Below are 15,831 nucleotides of genomic sequence, written 5' to 3'. Positions count from 1 at the left end.
TAAAGCTTGTCCTCACAACCTGGAAGCCTCCTGGAAATCAGAACACTGCAGCGATTATGTCACACGTAACTCAGCATGCAATGGAATTGCGTAAATACAGATGTCACAAATGATATCTGACATACTATATGTAAGCAGTGTATTGCAAAAAAACTGCAAAAAAAATATGTTTTGTGTATGGGGTCAGTCTACTGACTAAATACTGCCAAAGAAAGAAAGAAACTGGGGATTGTCCTTCAAACATTTACATTATTGGCATGCTTTTAGGTCTATCAATGTAACACTAATTACTATTTAGAATAGAAGTGTTGAAAGATCGACATCAAATGTAGTTATTAAAAAGCTCTAATTGCTTCTAAGGTAGGACAAATTGTGTTTCCAAAATGTCTAGTTTATTGCAGCAAATTAAGCTCTGGTGTTTTCTCGAGCACTGTATTAATATGAAATGCTTAGTGGATCTAGTACAAAATAATTAAAAAGGCTGAACATTTAGAGAGGCTAAAAATGAGCATAATTGAAAGTCCTCTGGGAACTAGTAATGAGTGTTAATGCACACAGGGTGCTTGTAGTCATTGGTTAATTCTATTTCTACAGACACATTAACACACACATTTGCTGTTCAAATGGCTAAAGACATTTGTTTCTAAAAACAGCTCATGTTTTCATAATTATAAGACATTTTTTAAGTGGCATGATTTGTCCACTTGGCTAATATTTTTCCCAAGTAATGAATGTATTCAAAGCACTTTCCAGTTCATGTTTACAATCATTGCTTAGTCCTCCAGAGAAATTAATTCAAGAATGCTTCACTGAAAATACTGAAAAAGGTAGGATTAAAACAAAATCTCACTAACACACTTTGAGCCATGGGTGAATTCAGAGCCACTCACATTAACATAAGTAGACACTCAAACAGCCATTCAGACTAACATACAGTCACACCAACATACCTAGAAACAAAAACACATTTACCCAGACATACACACTAACATACCGAAATGCACACATGCAAAGGGTAACATCCCCCGACACATACACAAACATAAACATACCCAGACACATACACACACTAAAATACACACTCATATACACACACTCACACAGACATACATACTCAGACACACATGCTAACATACCCAGGCAGACACACACAGAGACGTAACTAGACACACACGCTAACATACCCGGAGACACACCCATATACCCAAACAAATATGCTAACATACAGACATACCCAGACAGACACGCATACACATACCCAGACACACATGCTAACATACACAGGCAGACACGCAGACTTCACTTACCCAATCTTCAGCTTGCCTTCCATGCAGCTTGCTGCCGCACTATTCCCATAGGGTCCTACAACACGATGATAGGTGACCCTCCCTTCTTTTTTAACAAGGGTATCCCTATTTTGTAAGCATGCTGTCTCAAAATGGGGGAGGTATTTCCCCCATGCCCCCCGGATCTGCCCATACATTGAGCTTGCTCCTAAATTTGCATCTTGTTTTTTGTCTAATTCTTAAAGAAACAAAACAAATAAACCAATGGATGAAATACCATTAAAAATATTCCTCCAACTATGCCAAATGTACCACTTATAGCTCTAAATGCAGCATTAAAAGCGTAATTGCCCCTCCCATGCCCCTCTCAGTCGGATTAATCCAAGGCTCAGTTCTAGGACCCCTTCTGTTCTCCCTTTACACTACCTTACTTGGCAAATGAAACTCATCCATGGCTTTCAATACCATCTGTATGCTGATGACACCCAGTCTACCTATCCTCTCCCTCTCTCTCCCTCTCTCTCCCTCTGTCTTAGAACGTGTAACTAACTGCATTGCATCTATCTGTCTCTGCCTAGATGTCTGCATATTTCCTACAAATGAAGCTTCTTCATGTGTTATTTGTGATCTTTGCTACGTCCATAAAAAATAGGCATAAAATGTGCCTTCAAGCAAAACATTGTAAAAAACACATAAAAATGTTTGCATTCATACTTATTGTAATATGTTAATTCCACTGTCGATCTAAATTACATAAGGGAACAAATGTGAAGAATAATGCTTTAAAAAAATAAAATATTTTTTGATGGACAGATAGATGAGCTGATCTTGTAGAATAAAAATACTTTACATTTAAAATATTCCATGCCTGTGCCTTACCCACATTTGCTAGTAAAACATGAGCTAATAAGTGAGTTCACTTTTCTGGAAATCCAAACATCCAACATAATTAATAATACTATGACAACTTGGTAAGTTTGTGATATCTCACGTGAATTGTGGGCATTTCACTGGAACACCCATCTCCACCCCTGTTATTCACCTGCAGTGCCAAATTAAGACTGCCAACATACAGAGCTGTCAGTTATCCTAATCGGGATACTGGCTGGGAAAACAGGACTGTTTTGGCACATTTTTGTAGCTATATCTTGAAACCTCTGCTTTAGGAGGAAGTACACAATTTAAAAAAAAATATCTTAAGCTTTGGGTAGCCATCAGCCAGTTGTCCTGCTGCTATTCTAATGGATCCTTAGCAAGCTATGGATGCACTTAAAGTCAGAATCATGAAAGGTATTTTCCCTGCCATCCCAGGTGACACTAAGGATAGACTCCTCCTCCGTACCTGAGATAGGGCAGGACTCGAAAACCTTAAAAGCCCCTCCCCTCCTACTAACTCCAGTGTTTTTTCCTGCCCTACATCAGTTAGGGAGGACTCGTCATCCCTTTTGTTATTTTCTCCGGCTCCAGGTGGAGCCGTGTTCCCTGGGCTAAGCCCCCTTCCTGGGGGATACCCTGCACCTTAAGCCGGGCGGCTGGTGCTGTGCTGCCCAGCGCTTTTCTGCCGGTACCTTGGGATCGGTGGTCCCGGCGGTGGCTGCGGCACCGTGGTCCCGGCGGTGTCCGCGGCTGCGGCGCCCTCGTCCCGGCGGCGCGTCCGGCTCCCTCGTCCCGGCAGCGGCTGCGGCGCCCGCGTCCTGCCATTCATCCTGGTCTGCTGTTGCAGTCACCAGGGTAGAACCGGTGCACCTCTTGGGAGGCTTGCCGGTCACTGGATCAGGGGCTTAATGCCGCTGTTGCGGCGTGCTGACGGCGGCCATAATGGCGGCGGCCGACTTCCGGTTCGGACTCTTGCACTTCCTGAAGTGCGTTTCAAGCCTCGTTTTCATTCAAAATTAAAATTTTTGGCGCCAATCCTCCGCTGTTGCGGATTACTGCCTGATTCCAGCACCCTGTTTTCAGTATATATGAAGGTAGGTGATTTTTTTTCTTTGTGTGTTCCTGCTGTTTGGCTGGGTGCTGTTACATCTTTAGATATGTCAGCCCCGGATAACTCTGAGCCGCCCTCTGTTGAAGACAAGGCTAAGAAAGCTGTTACTAAGTCCAAGCATTCCCAATGTTCTGGGTGTCACAAGGCTTTGCAGGATTCAAGTAAGAAGCTCTGCTCCGCTTGCCTGAGATCTGTAGCGGATTCTGAGCCGTCTGGGGGTAGAGAGTTCTTGACCTGGCTTAAAGAGGAGATGCAGTCTACCTTATCTGCCTTCCGTCAGACCGTTCCTGTTCCTGCCTATCACCACCTTCCGGCAGCGCAAGACCCCGCTCTTCTGGGACATCAGCCTTTGTTTTCTGACTCTGAATTTGACTATCCAGAGGTTGAGGAAGGTTCCTCGGAGGAAGGAGAGATCCGGGAGGAGAGCTCTTTTTTGTTCCCGGGGGAAGAGATTGAGACTTTGATTTCCGCTGTTAGGTCAGCCATGCATTTGGAGGAGTCTTCCACCCAGAAAAGTGACCCGTTCTTTGGTACCAGCTTCTCCAAGCAGTCCGTCTCTTTTCCTGTTCATCCTGCGCTATCTGACATTATCAAGCAGGAATGGCACCACCCGGAAAGGAGGGTTAACCTGTCCAGAAGGGTTAAGCGCATGTTTCCCTTTGATGAAGACTTTACTCAGTTCTGTGCTACCCCACTGGTAGACACTGCTGTTATGAGGGTCTCCAGAAAGACTGCTTTACCGCTGGAGGATGGCTCTCATTTCTCTGACCAGATGGAAAAGAAAGCCGAGGCTGCAGTAAAGAAATCTTTTGAGGCTTCTTCTGCCGTCCTTAAACCAGGTATTGCTTCTGCCTCAGTTTCCATAGCAATCAAGATTTGGCTCTCCCAGATCGAGGAGGATATTGCTGCCAAGACCCCCAGGGAGACCATTCTCAAGAATGTTGCTGCAGTGAGATTGGCCGTGGATTTTCTCTGTGATGCCTCCATTGAAAACATCAGAATGACAGCCAGAGCTTTGGCGCTTTCAGTTGCAGTCAGAAGGGCCTTGTGGCTTAAGGCCTGGGCAGCGGCTAATGCCTCTAAAAACAGGCTTCTTAATATCCCTTTTAAGGGTAAGACTTTATTCGGGGAAGAGCTGGAGTCCCTTTTGGAGAAAACCACAGGGGACAAGCATTGGATGCCCCAGCAAAAGCCTCCTTCTTTCGGCCATTCTTCCCGGGACAATCTAGGGGCCATAGTTCTAGATTCAACCCCTCGTCCAGAGAACAGAACTTCCGAGGCAGATTCTCTCGAGGGAGGGGGAGATTTGACAGACTCGCCTTTTCCAAAGCATTTCAAGACCCCAAGAACTCTGCATGACGCCTCTTCCATTCCGGTGGGAGGAAGGCTCCAATTTTTCAGGGACAATTGGTTCTCACTCACCCGAGACCCTTGGATGAGAGCCATTGTATCACACGGCTATCGTCTTCAATTCAGGACCAGGCCTTCAGACTGTTTTTTGATCTCCCACCTTCCTCCAGACCAGGTAAGGCAGTCGGTCCTGTTATCCACCATTCAACAGTTGACAGACCTCAGAGTCCTGGTTCCTGTTCCTTGACCAGAACAAGGTCAGGGGGTTTATTCTCCGGTTTTTCTGGTCCCCAAGAAGCCGAGAGGTCTTCGTCTCATCATAGACTTACGCTTTTTGAACGGTTACCTCCAGTTTGTCTGGTTCAAGATGGAAACCGTGAGATCCACCCTCGACACCTTATGCCTCAACAATTTCATGGCTTCATTGGATCTGAAGGATGCATATTTCCACGTTCCCATCCATCCATCGCATCAACGTTTCCTGAGAGTGGCGATTCCTTGAGGTTCGACTGTCCAGCATTTTCAGTTTCAAGCCCTTCCATTCGGTTTGTCGGCGGCCCCAAGAGTCTTCACAAAGCTTTTGGCAGTCGTGGCAGCGCATTTCCGGGTTCGGGGAATTTCAGTCATTCCTTATCTGGACGATTAGCTTATACATGCCCGGACAGCGCAGATTCTTCAGGTTCACCTTGCCACGGTGGTCGACACGTTACAAGATCTCGGCTGGATTCTGAACTGGGACAAATCCTGCACCATTCCCTCTCAACAACTGATGTTTCTGGGTCTTCGCCTGGATTCCTGCTCCGGGAAAGCTTTCCTTCCTCCTGCCAGGATCAAGGGCATTCAGCTCCTAGTACGCAGGGTTCGCTCTGCGCACCGAAGCTCCTTGAAGCTATGCATGTCCCTGTTGGGCAAGATGGTCTCCGCAAGGTATGCGGTGCCCTGGGCTCTGGCCCACATGAGAATTCTTCAAAGATTTATCCTCAACCATCTGGACAGGCTTGTCTGTCTTCCACCGCATGTCAGAGCCTCCCTCGCCTGGTGGCTCCAACAAAACATCCTTGCTGCAGGGAGAAGATGGTCTCTTGTCTCCAAGGATCTTCTCACCACCGACGCCAGCATCAAGGGGTGGGGCGCTACATATCAGGACCTATTCGTGCAGGGTCTCTGGTCTCCAGCTGCGAAGCTTCTTCCTTCAAACTGTCTGGAATTGCTTGCAGTAGAAAGGGCTCTGCATCACTGGGAACATCTGCTCACCGGCAAAGACGTTTTGCTTCGCTCCGACAATCAGGCTGTAGTAGCCTATGTCAACAGACAGGGGGGCACAAGAAGTCCTCGACTTCTCCGTATATCACTCAGGATTTCCTTTTGGGCAGAGTCCCGTCTCATGACTCTGTCCACTATCCACCTCAGAGGGACTCTGAACTCTCAAGCGGATTTCCTGAGCAGAACTCCGGTACTGAGCGGCGAATGGGCTCTGCATCCGGCAGCCTTCGACCTCATCGTCCAACAGTGGGGCTTACCCGAGATCGACCTGATGGCATCCAGAGACAATGCTCAGATTCCTGTCTTCTTTTCCCTCAAACCTCAGGATCATCCTTTGGCAATAGATGCCTTCACCCAGGAGTGGAATTTCCGTCTCATCTACGTTTTTCCTCCGTTTGCTCTGATCTCCAGGGTCCTACAAAAGATCAAGAAGGATCATGCCTCCGTGATCCTAATAGCACCAGACTGGCCCAAGCGTGTCTGGTATTCGGACTTGATCACTCTAGGTCTCTCTCCCCCTCTGAAGCTCCCGGCTTGGAGAGACCTTCTGCATCAGGGTTCATTCCTGTACCCAAACCCTGCCGTGTTCCACCTGACGGCCTGGAGGTTGAACGCGAACTGCTGAGAGCGCAAGGTTTTTCATTTCGTTTGGCTGAAACTCTTCTGCAGAGTAGAAAGAGGGTTACCTCTCTGCGGTACATTAAGATCTGGAAGAGATTTCACGGTTGGTGTTGTTTCAGGGGAATTTTGCCATCTTCATGTTCCTCGGCCTCCATTTTGGATTTCTTACAAGAGGGATTCGACAGTGGACTTCAACCTTCCACTATCAGGGTGCATATTTCTGCCATCAGTTCTCTCCTGGGGTTTGAGCTTATATCTCTGCCTGCGGTTAGACGTTTTACCAAGGCCATCTTCCGGATGCGTCCTCGTTCTGTCACCAGAATGGTTCCATGGGACTTGAATCTCGTCCTTCGTAGACTCACGTTACCTCCTTTTGATCCTCTTCAGTCGGTTTCTCTGTATTTTCTATCGCTGAAGACAGACTTTTTAGTAGCCATTACTTCTGCTCGTCGGATTTGTGAACTTCAGGCTCTGTCTATGAAGGAACCGTTTCTGTTTTTTTCCCGGATAAGGTGGTCCTCTCTCTCTCTACCGCCGGAATTTGCACCCAAGGTTCAGTCGGCTTTCCACAAGAATCAGGAGATTGTGCTGCCTACCTTTTCCTGCTCCTGGCTCAGCTGAAGAAGAAGCTCTTCACTCTCTCGATCTGAAGAGATGCCTCACCATCTATTTGGAACGGACTCTGGCCCTGCGTAAGTCCTCTCGTTTGTTTGTGGCCTCTTTGGGACCCAACAGAGGTGTCAGCATCTCCAAGTCTTCCATCGCTAAGTGGATTGTTGCGACCATCAACTTGGCATATTCTGCGGCTGGCCAACCTGCTCCTGTGGGGATCCGTGCCCACTCTACTAGGGCGGTCTCCACTTCCTGGGCCGAAAGATGTTGTATTTCGCCTGACCAGATCTGCAAGGCAGCTACTTGGCGAACTCTCCATGCTTTTGTACAGCATTACCGTCTCGACCAGATGGCTCAGGAGGACTCTCTTTTTGGTCGGAAGGTCCTTGAAGCTGTTTTGTCTCCTTAAGTCTACCCACCCTTCTGCTTTGGTACATCTATCCTTAGTGTCACCTGGGATGGCAGGGAAACAGGAAGTTCTACTTACTGAGAGCTTCTTTTCCCTGCCAATCCCTGGTGACACGTTTTTGTTCCCTCCCTTCCTTTCAATAAAAGTTTTGTTGCATCAGATTGCTTTTCCTGTGTGGTCTTTGGTATTCGCTGGAGGAGGGGCTTTTAAGTTTTTTGAGTCCTGCCCTATCTCAGGTACGGAGGAGGAGTCTATCCTTAGTGTCACCAGGGATTGGCAGGGAAAAGAAGCTCTCGGTAAGTAGAACTTCCTGTTTCATGACATCATAAGTTCTTTATAATTAAGAAACAATAAAAGTAATTCATTTTTAATATTGTTTCAAAATGTATTTCTTTAACATATTTTTTCCACGTTATCTAAACATCAACCAGGTGCTCCAGAATTTCATCATGCTATGGGGCTCATGATGTCCCTTCCTCTAGCTAACTCAGGTCATGCCAGGTATGTGTCAGTGGTGTGCAAGAAAATACAGTTGGTGTCAGTATGTTACAGATTCAGTGTTTTAGAATTGTGTCTGCATAGCCTTAGTCAATACATTAGTAGCAATAAATCTATTTCCTTTTTATTTAAATTGTTAAAATTTTACTTTTTAAAAAATTATTTATCCTCATTGAAACTGTGCTGAGCCCTTTTTTCCTTGTAGGTTCCCTGGATGGTCATTGTTCACCCTAGGAATCGGCACCCACATCCCTGAACATTAAATGGTAGTCACTGACACAAAGACTTATCTCAGAGCAGACAGATGAGTAAAACACACTTAAATCTATTTAAATCCACTGTTGGTTAGCTAGGCCTTCCATCTGGGTAGGTACACTCTCAATGCATTTTAGGTATATGGGAAAATACAAGCCATAAAAATTACTTAACAGTACGTCGAAATAAAAATTACAGATTACATTGAAAAATCTGCGATGTTTATTCAGTATAGTATGTATGCAAGTCAACTATAATAATTGAATTGTTATAATTTTCTTCAGTCAGATTTAAGAAAACCTAATATTTTCTGTTGCATAAAAAATAATTCATCAATCCCATGTAGACAGTAATCCAAGAAATATTTAGGTGTAAATTTAGAAACATAATAAAATAGAAATCTTTGTGATCCCTAATCATGCATATGAAGATTGGTATTCTGTTTGGTTGGAAATCGCTGCAATTCAGAATTGTTTTAAAAGATTTACAAAGATTTGTCACCTCAAATAGCATAAAAAAAGATTTATCTGAATTTTACTGTTTTTCTACCCCTTGCTGTTAAAAGTATATATATTTTGGTGCTCAGCCATTTCCATTTAAATGACGCTTTTCAATTTTCATCTGAAATACTAAGTGAATCCTAGGACTTACTCTCCATTTGAATGAACTGCACTGAAGTCCAATACAGTCGATGTGAGATGCAGGGACAGTATATAGTGCATACATATGACTGTAATAGTTAATGATATTGGACATTATATATACATATTGTCTCATTAGAATGCCAAATAAAATCCAATGAAATGAATGTTTTTGGAAACTGAAGGCAAAATTAGAGGGAGAGTTTAGTGAAATATATCACGTACATGAATATTCAATAACGTTGGGACTTCTGTCTAGATTAGTAAGAGGGGTTGAGTTTTTTGGTTGCTGACAGTGGTTTTTTTCTCTGTGGTGTTAAAAAAAACAACAACAAATAATTCACAAACCTCCAAATAACTGTGTGTAAGAGAGAAACCGAATACTGTGCAACCTCACATTAACCCTCCAGCATATCAGCAAGCATGGTTTACAGTATATAAAAAAGATGGTGTATTCACATAGGGAGAGTCATAAACACAGTAACTTGCTTATCTAAATCCAGAAAATTAAAACAATTTCATTTTTACCCAGTACTGATTAGCTAGAAGAGCTGACCAATTAAAAAGTATCATGATATTGTTGAACTCAAGGTTGGAGACAGTAAAATGAACAATCTAAGAGAAGCAGCAAATATTTACTCCAAAATAAAAAGGAGGAAGAAATTCCTAAAATGAGCAGGGAAATAAAAAAAAAAAAGTTATAGCTGAGAAAAACACCTTCAAAACAAGCTAAATTCATTGATGTATTGGGAAGATGTTTTAGTTGGGATATTTCTACATGACACCGTGCACACCTTCTACACGTGCACATTGGCACATTTCTATATGTCCTTTTCAATAAGATCTAGAAGTAGTATAGAACATGGTTCTTCAAACTTTTTGATTTACTTTAAAGTAGTAGTATTTTGCTTTATATACAGTACCTGACAGTGAACAATGAGTTCTAAATGTGTTTTAAGCAAGTCATATAGTGATGACTGTTTGCCAGCTCTCACATTTATGGGTTGAATGTGCATTATTATTGCATGCGAAAAAAGAATGCTGGTTTAGAGCAAAAGCTAATAAAAAAACATTATGCCAAATGCTAGTATTTGAAAAATGAAATAAAACAACTCCCTTACCTATGAAGAGATTCCATTCAATATCTAGATCAGCTTGGTTAGCCAGACAGCCTTTCATCACGTTAAGGCAATAGTTGTTGCAAGGTTTTACACTGGGAAGTCCACGACAATAAGGGCAGTATAACATCTTCATGAGAGCACGGATACACTTTGGATTTGGGCTGATCTGTAAAAATTAAAAAAGATGCATAAATATCTCAATCGCTCAGTATTCGCAGACAGGGATTAAAGATTTGGATTAAATCTTATTTGGGAAAAACAAAACAGTTAACTCTATGAATTTGAAAATCCAAATAATGTAATATTTTTCTCTTGATACATAGAGGCTATGGTCCAGCTCACAAATGTACAGCTAGAATGTATCTTTGGGTAAGCATTCCTGCCAATTACCTATATGTATGAAAGTGAGTGAACTATGCATGTCTTCATAAAATGTACATAATTCTCCTAAATTATTGAACATAAACATGGACTCATACTGTTATTTAGAATTATTTATAAAAAATATAGTTAACATTTAAAAAGAGTTCAATTGAATGCAAACAAGTTATGTATGAATGTCCCAGATCATCGTAAATATATATCTCCATTATTCTTGGCAAATAAAAATTGCAAGCATATATATGATGTTGATGGAACAACATTTGGATGACACTTCAAATTGCATTAATGACTCCGCTAGATCAGGAGTTTGGAGGATAGTAAACGTTTTGTCTCCCTGATTATCACTATGCATTGTTAACCCCTTTGCAAACATATGGACCATTTGTGACTGAAACATCCGTAAAAGGTTAGGCCCCGATGGATGTACCTGCATCCCATGCATTTCTCAGTACACTGTTATATAAGGTAAAGACCTAAACTACGGTCTTTAGGGTGCTACAACCCTCAGTACTGAAGGGGTTAAGGGCAAGTTCTTCTAGCAGGAAATGCTCTCAAAGCCATTGCAACAATTGAAAGCAGAAAGGCCAGTTCACAACTATCCATTGGGATTCCAATACAACTGACAGCATTTGTTCCTTGTAAAAAGCTTTGAGATCATCAGACACTGCAGACCTATATATTGCTATATTGGAATGACAATGTTTTTATTCACCAAATGTATTTCTATGGCAAAGATAAAATTGCACGGTATATAATCTGTTGTAACCTGTCTTCTGACCCAAACACTCACTAGCTATTTTGCATTGTCTTATGCATGCTTACATTTTACTCAAGTACTCTTCTGTATATATAAATGTCTAACAGCAATGTCTAGCAGCATGGAACAAAACTGCCTTAATTTTAAAGATGACAATAACATACAAACAAAGACTAATAAAGAACTGTCATTTTTTTTCTTGAAAAAGCAACAATGGACAACTACGTGTTTTATGTGTCATTCCTATATACTGGTATATTAATATTAACTCAATGTTGTATACAGTGTATCTGATCCTTTCTCACATTATATATATAATGTGTGTAGATAGATAGATAGATAGATATATGTGTGTGTATATATATATATGTGTATATATACGTTTAGAAAGTTACACCTAGGTACTAGAATGATATTAGTATGTCATATATTATAGAAAATGCAAGTGAAAAAAGGAAATTCAGCTGATAATAGAAAGTAACTTGTACAATGTAGTAGTTTTAAATGTGTTTTCAGTTATGATTGTGAGAGGGCAATTCTATTATTTGGTAAACCCCATTTATTCATCCCATTAAGAGTTTCGTACCCTTTCTCCTTCTGTACATTTTTTCTTTTATACACAGTTTCTTGGTTGCTACAGCCTACTCTCCGTAGATCCGTTTTTCTAGTGTGTGACTTTTTATTGGCATAGAGGTTTAACGACAGTCTGTACTACAAGTTAAAAAAAAATGTAATACCTTCCCTTATGGTTTTAGTGTTGGTGCCGAGTATATTTCTGCAATCATTTTGTTATGCTTTGTTTAATTTATAACATTAATCTTTTTTACTGTGCCTCACCTTGTTGTTCACATGGTATTTTTTATGTCAAAATGATACAATCTTATTGCCCAGCAGAAAAGAATAACATAGGTTATTAAGTAGCTGCCTGCTTTTTGTTTGTACAGAAAATACTTTTTAGAGACTTTGCTAAAATTTTGAGTCAAAGTGAAAGCCCCTGGAATTCTCCCGCAAGGCAGTGCTATGCCAATAGCCTGGGGGTATTATGATGGGGTAAGTGCTTTTTGTTTTTGTTCAGCCAACTTTAAGTGGTAGGTACCAACAAACAGCTTGTATAATAATGAATATGCAAGCTGCTTTGTGAGTGCTAAAGTTGAATCTGCTTGGTCAAGTTAACCAATACCTTGACTGACCACTAACGAAGACTAACAAAATAAAGCAATACTACAATACTATTTATCTAAGTCTGTATTACATGTAACAACATAAGAGTTATAATAACATTAACTGACTATGATGCGAGTTGTGTTTTTTTTTAAGTGCTAATGTAGTTGTTCTTTGCCCCCAGGTGCTCCTAAAATAGCATCCAAGCATAGTTAGGTTGTTTGCTTTGTGTTTCCCAACCTGCGCAACCCATCATGACAGGTGAGGAGCAAAAGAGGGCAGCCATTACAAATGCCAGAAACGTCACAATCTCCTACAATTTACATGTCAGCGGAAATGCAGCCTTCCAAGGCTACCCTAAAAACATCATGCACAGTATAGTTTGGGCCAGAACCAAGCACTGGCAGGCATAGCCCTCCAGTGACCGTATATGTCAACTGAAAGCACTAAATTTGTGGTCAAGCTTGTCACAGGGTAGAATGGAAGATCTTGCCAGAGGCATACCAGGGTGGGGAAAGGGACCAGCATTCTGTTAATGCCACATCGATCCTAGCTAGTTAGCCATTACAATGGTACCTTCAGCAGAGTAGACAGAGGTGTCCCTTTTAAGTCTGAGACTAGAGCTTCTCTCACTAACATTAACTGGAAAAAGCTGAGAGGTCTTATTTTTTTGTCCAATGTCCAAACTAAATTGTGCTCTTGTGTGAATAAACAAACAATAATAATTAGCATGCTGAGCAGCTGAATATAATTATATTGGAGGGGGCATAGTGGTCCTCCAGGGTCACACCTGATCTTGATCTGCCTCTGCCTTTTTGTTAAATGTAGCTCTTGCATTACCTTGTTTAGTCTCCTCATTTGAACTATTAGATGTTTCTGTTTGCAGTTTACATTTCTATGTTGAAATTTTAGTGTTTTATCTCTGAGCTATTTTTTCATAACATTTTTCTACATTATCTAAATTCAACAAAGAGATGGTTAAACCTGATTAATCTGCAAATGTATTTTGAGTGTAATAATGAGTAAATGATTTATGTGAAAGCCGTACTTTAGAAATATCCACTTAATATGGGCTAATTCCATGATAAAGGGGGTATTTTTTTAATATCCAGAAAGATATATTACTTGCATTTATTTTGTATCACAGCAACCTTTGGATAAGTTGTAATTTATATAAACTGTGAAAGGTTAATATGGTGATGGATTATACTCAGTGATGCATTCTTCTCATCATAGGCATACCCTAAAGGGAAGCATACAAAGGTGTTCCCAGGTATGTCTGGATTGAGCCATACAACCAAAATAAAGGTACTGTGTATCAATACGGCTCAGCTTATCAGGGTCCTGATATGTTGGAATCACTCTTTTAGTATACCTCTGAAATGGAGGCACCACGACATGAAGAGCAGATGTTACATGGAAATCACTTGGAATGTAGGAGGATATATGCTACAGGTCAATGAAAAGTATAGCATTAGAGGAGGCTCGTGAAAACATATTTATTTTGATGTCATCAGTTATATTGATTCATCTTGCCATAAGATAAGATTATTTCTTTAATTGTCAATAGGGTGTTCTTCTACTCCTTATTTATTATGTTACGAAATATATAAATGCAGGTACACCTACAACTTTTCTATTAAATCTAGAGAGATGATGCAAGGAAGAGGTTAAGGAGAATGTGGTATTGCTGTTCCACTTTCACAATTGGGGATCAGAACTTTTTTTATACACTATTACTAAATGTAACACGGTGAATCACAATATACTGTTTTAAATGAATCCAGGGGTCATCATTGCAAATCTGTTCACTACCAGCAAACAGGAATTTCATTTTATTTATAAATACCACAGGGAAGTATATCTAGTTTTCCATCAATCTGTATTTCGCAAATGAATTCCAGAATTTCTATTGGGAAAAAATCTTTCTTCATTTGGTTAGCTTGAAAGATGCTCTAGGATTATTATGGCCCTGAAGCCTGTAGTTTGGAAAATACTACAGCATAGTTAAAACGCTGTCTGATTTTTTTTTACCAGCAAGTGTTCTATACATATTGTTAAGGTTCATTCATTATGCAGTTAGACTTTTTTATTACATTACACAGTTGCAGCTGAATATTTTATAGTCTCACAATCCACATACCAATATTTTAGAAGCTCTTTAATATTCTATATTCTGACCTTATATTACTCCCAAAAGGGTTTCGATGCAGAGAAAAAAATAAATAAGAAGCAAATTATGTTGAAAACCAATATGTAAAACTTAACATCTTTATCCACTGGAGTCGTTAATTGCTCAGTAATAGTCTATTACATTGTCTTGTTTGAATATAATAAATGGAACATCTGTTCTGATAACTAGTGATAAACCATACAAACATCCTGGCATCTAGCATCAGAAAATCTTTAAAGGGGCCCAGCCATGCAAAAATAAATCTTATTTTACTTACTTTTATCTTCCCATCTATAGAACAATATATAATAGTTAGTAAGGAATAATTTCATGTCAATGGGTGCACATGTCAGTTCACATGCTCAGGTGCCCACAAGTGCCTTCTTATATACAAAAAAAGCATCAGACTGGCAGGAGGACATGAGAGATATGGAGTAGCAGTATGCTTTAAAGATTATTTTTCTTTTTTGTAAATACTTGTAAACAAAATGTGTCTTATCAGTAATCTTCATCTTGTTCGATTGAGCCTAAGTAGCCCACCATCCTTTCAGAAGGAAAATGTGTCCCATCAAACGAGAAGTTCAATGAGATGCATCTCCTTCAAAGCAAATAGCTACCTAGTGCTGCTCTCTAAAAGGGACCTAAATGTATCTCTTAGCTCAAAGCCCAGAATATGTGGCGGTTATGACAAAACAATACACTAGAGAAATATGGCTCACAACATTATGCAAATAAACATATATACATATATTATATGTTGCACATTTTATTGAAAGATTTCTCTGCCTTTACTGTCCGAGACGTCTTGCTCCCTCTGCATTAATCTTAGGAATACCCCCTTCTTCATGGAACTCTCACAGTTTACACAGTACAAAGGCCAGCCATTAATCCTGTGCAGAAGGGTTTTGGCAATAAACACATCAACATGCTGCAAATGGCATACTTATCTGACAAGCAGGCTGTAGTGATGATGCATAAAAAGGAGTTCGAACCTTGGCACAATTACTAGTGTTTCTAACTTACACATTGTGTTTTCTAGAAGATATGATAGATGAGCTTTTAAATATTATTACAAAATAATCATTTTGATGCCAATTTAAGTTACATGGAATACCAAGATCAATACAATTATTGAAAGCTCCTGTAATGATACCACTTTCTATATAAAATGTTTTGTCCTGCTAACCTTTCGGTTTCTGTTGCATAATTTAATTGCATAATTTACCTCTGGCAGTTGATGGAATGGAATATATGTGAAATTATCCCATGTTTCATCAGTACTTGGTCATCATTCATACTGGTTTCACCTGATT

At 40.6% G+C, this 15,831-nt stretch overlaps 1 protein-coding gene across 1 annotated transcript in view; it reads right to left on the bottom strand.

Moving 5' to 3' along the window:
* Nucleotides 1-15,831, bottom strand: part of LOC149299892 (glypican-6-like) — a 248,546-nt gene that overhangs the window by 84,050 nt on the left and 148,665 nt on the right. The window contains exon 4 of the mRNA XM_089485848.1: nucleotides 10,044-10,209. Coding sequence (XP_089341974.1) covers nucleotides 10,044-10,209 — 166 coding nt within the window. The remainder of the gene's footprint in view (nucleotides 1-10,043; nucleotides 10,210-15,831) is intronic.

This window comes from Sceloporus occidentalis, unplaced genomic scaffold, assembly GCF_023333645.1.
Source record: "Sceloporus occidentalis isolate IW3139 unplaced genomic scaffold, rSceOcc1.0.p SCAF_27, whole genome shotgun sequence".
Lineage (NCBI taxonomy): Eukaryota > Metazoa > Chordata > Lepidosauria > Squamata > Phrynosomatidae > Sceloporus > Sceloporus occidentalis.
Note: the sequence above shows the minus strand (reverse complement) of the source record. Positions and strands in the feature narration are given on the sequence as shown.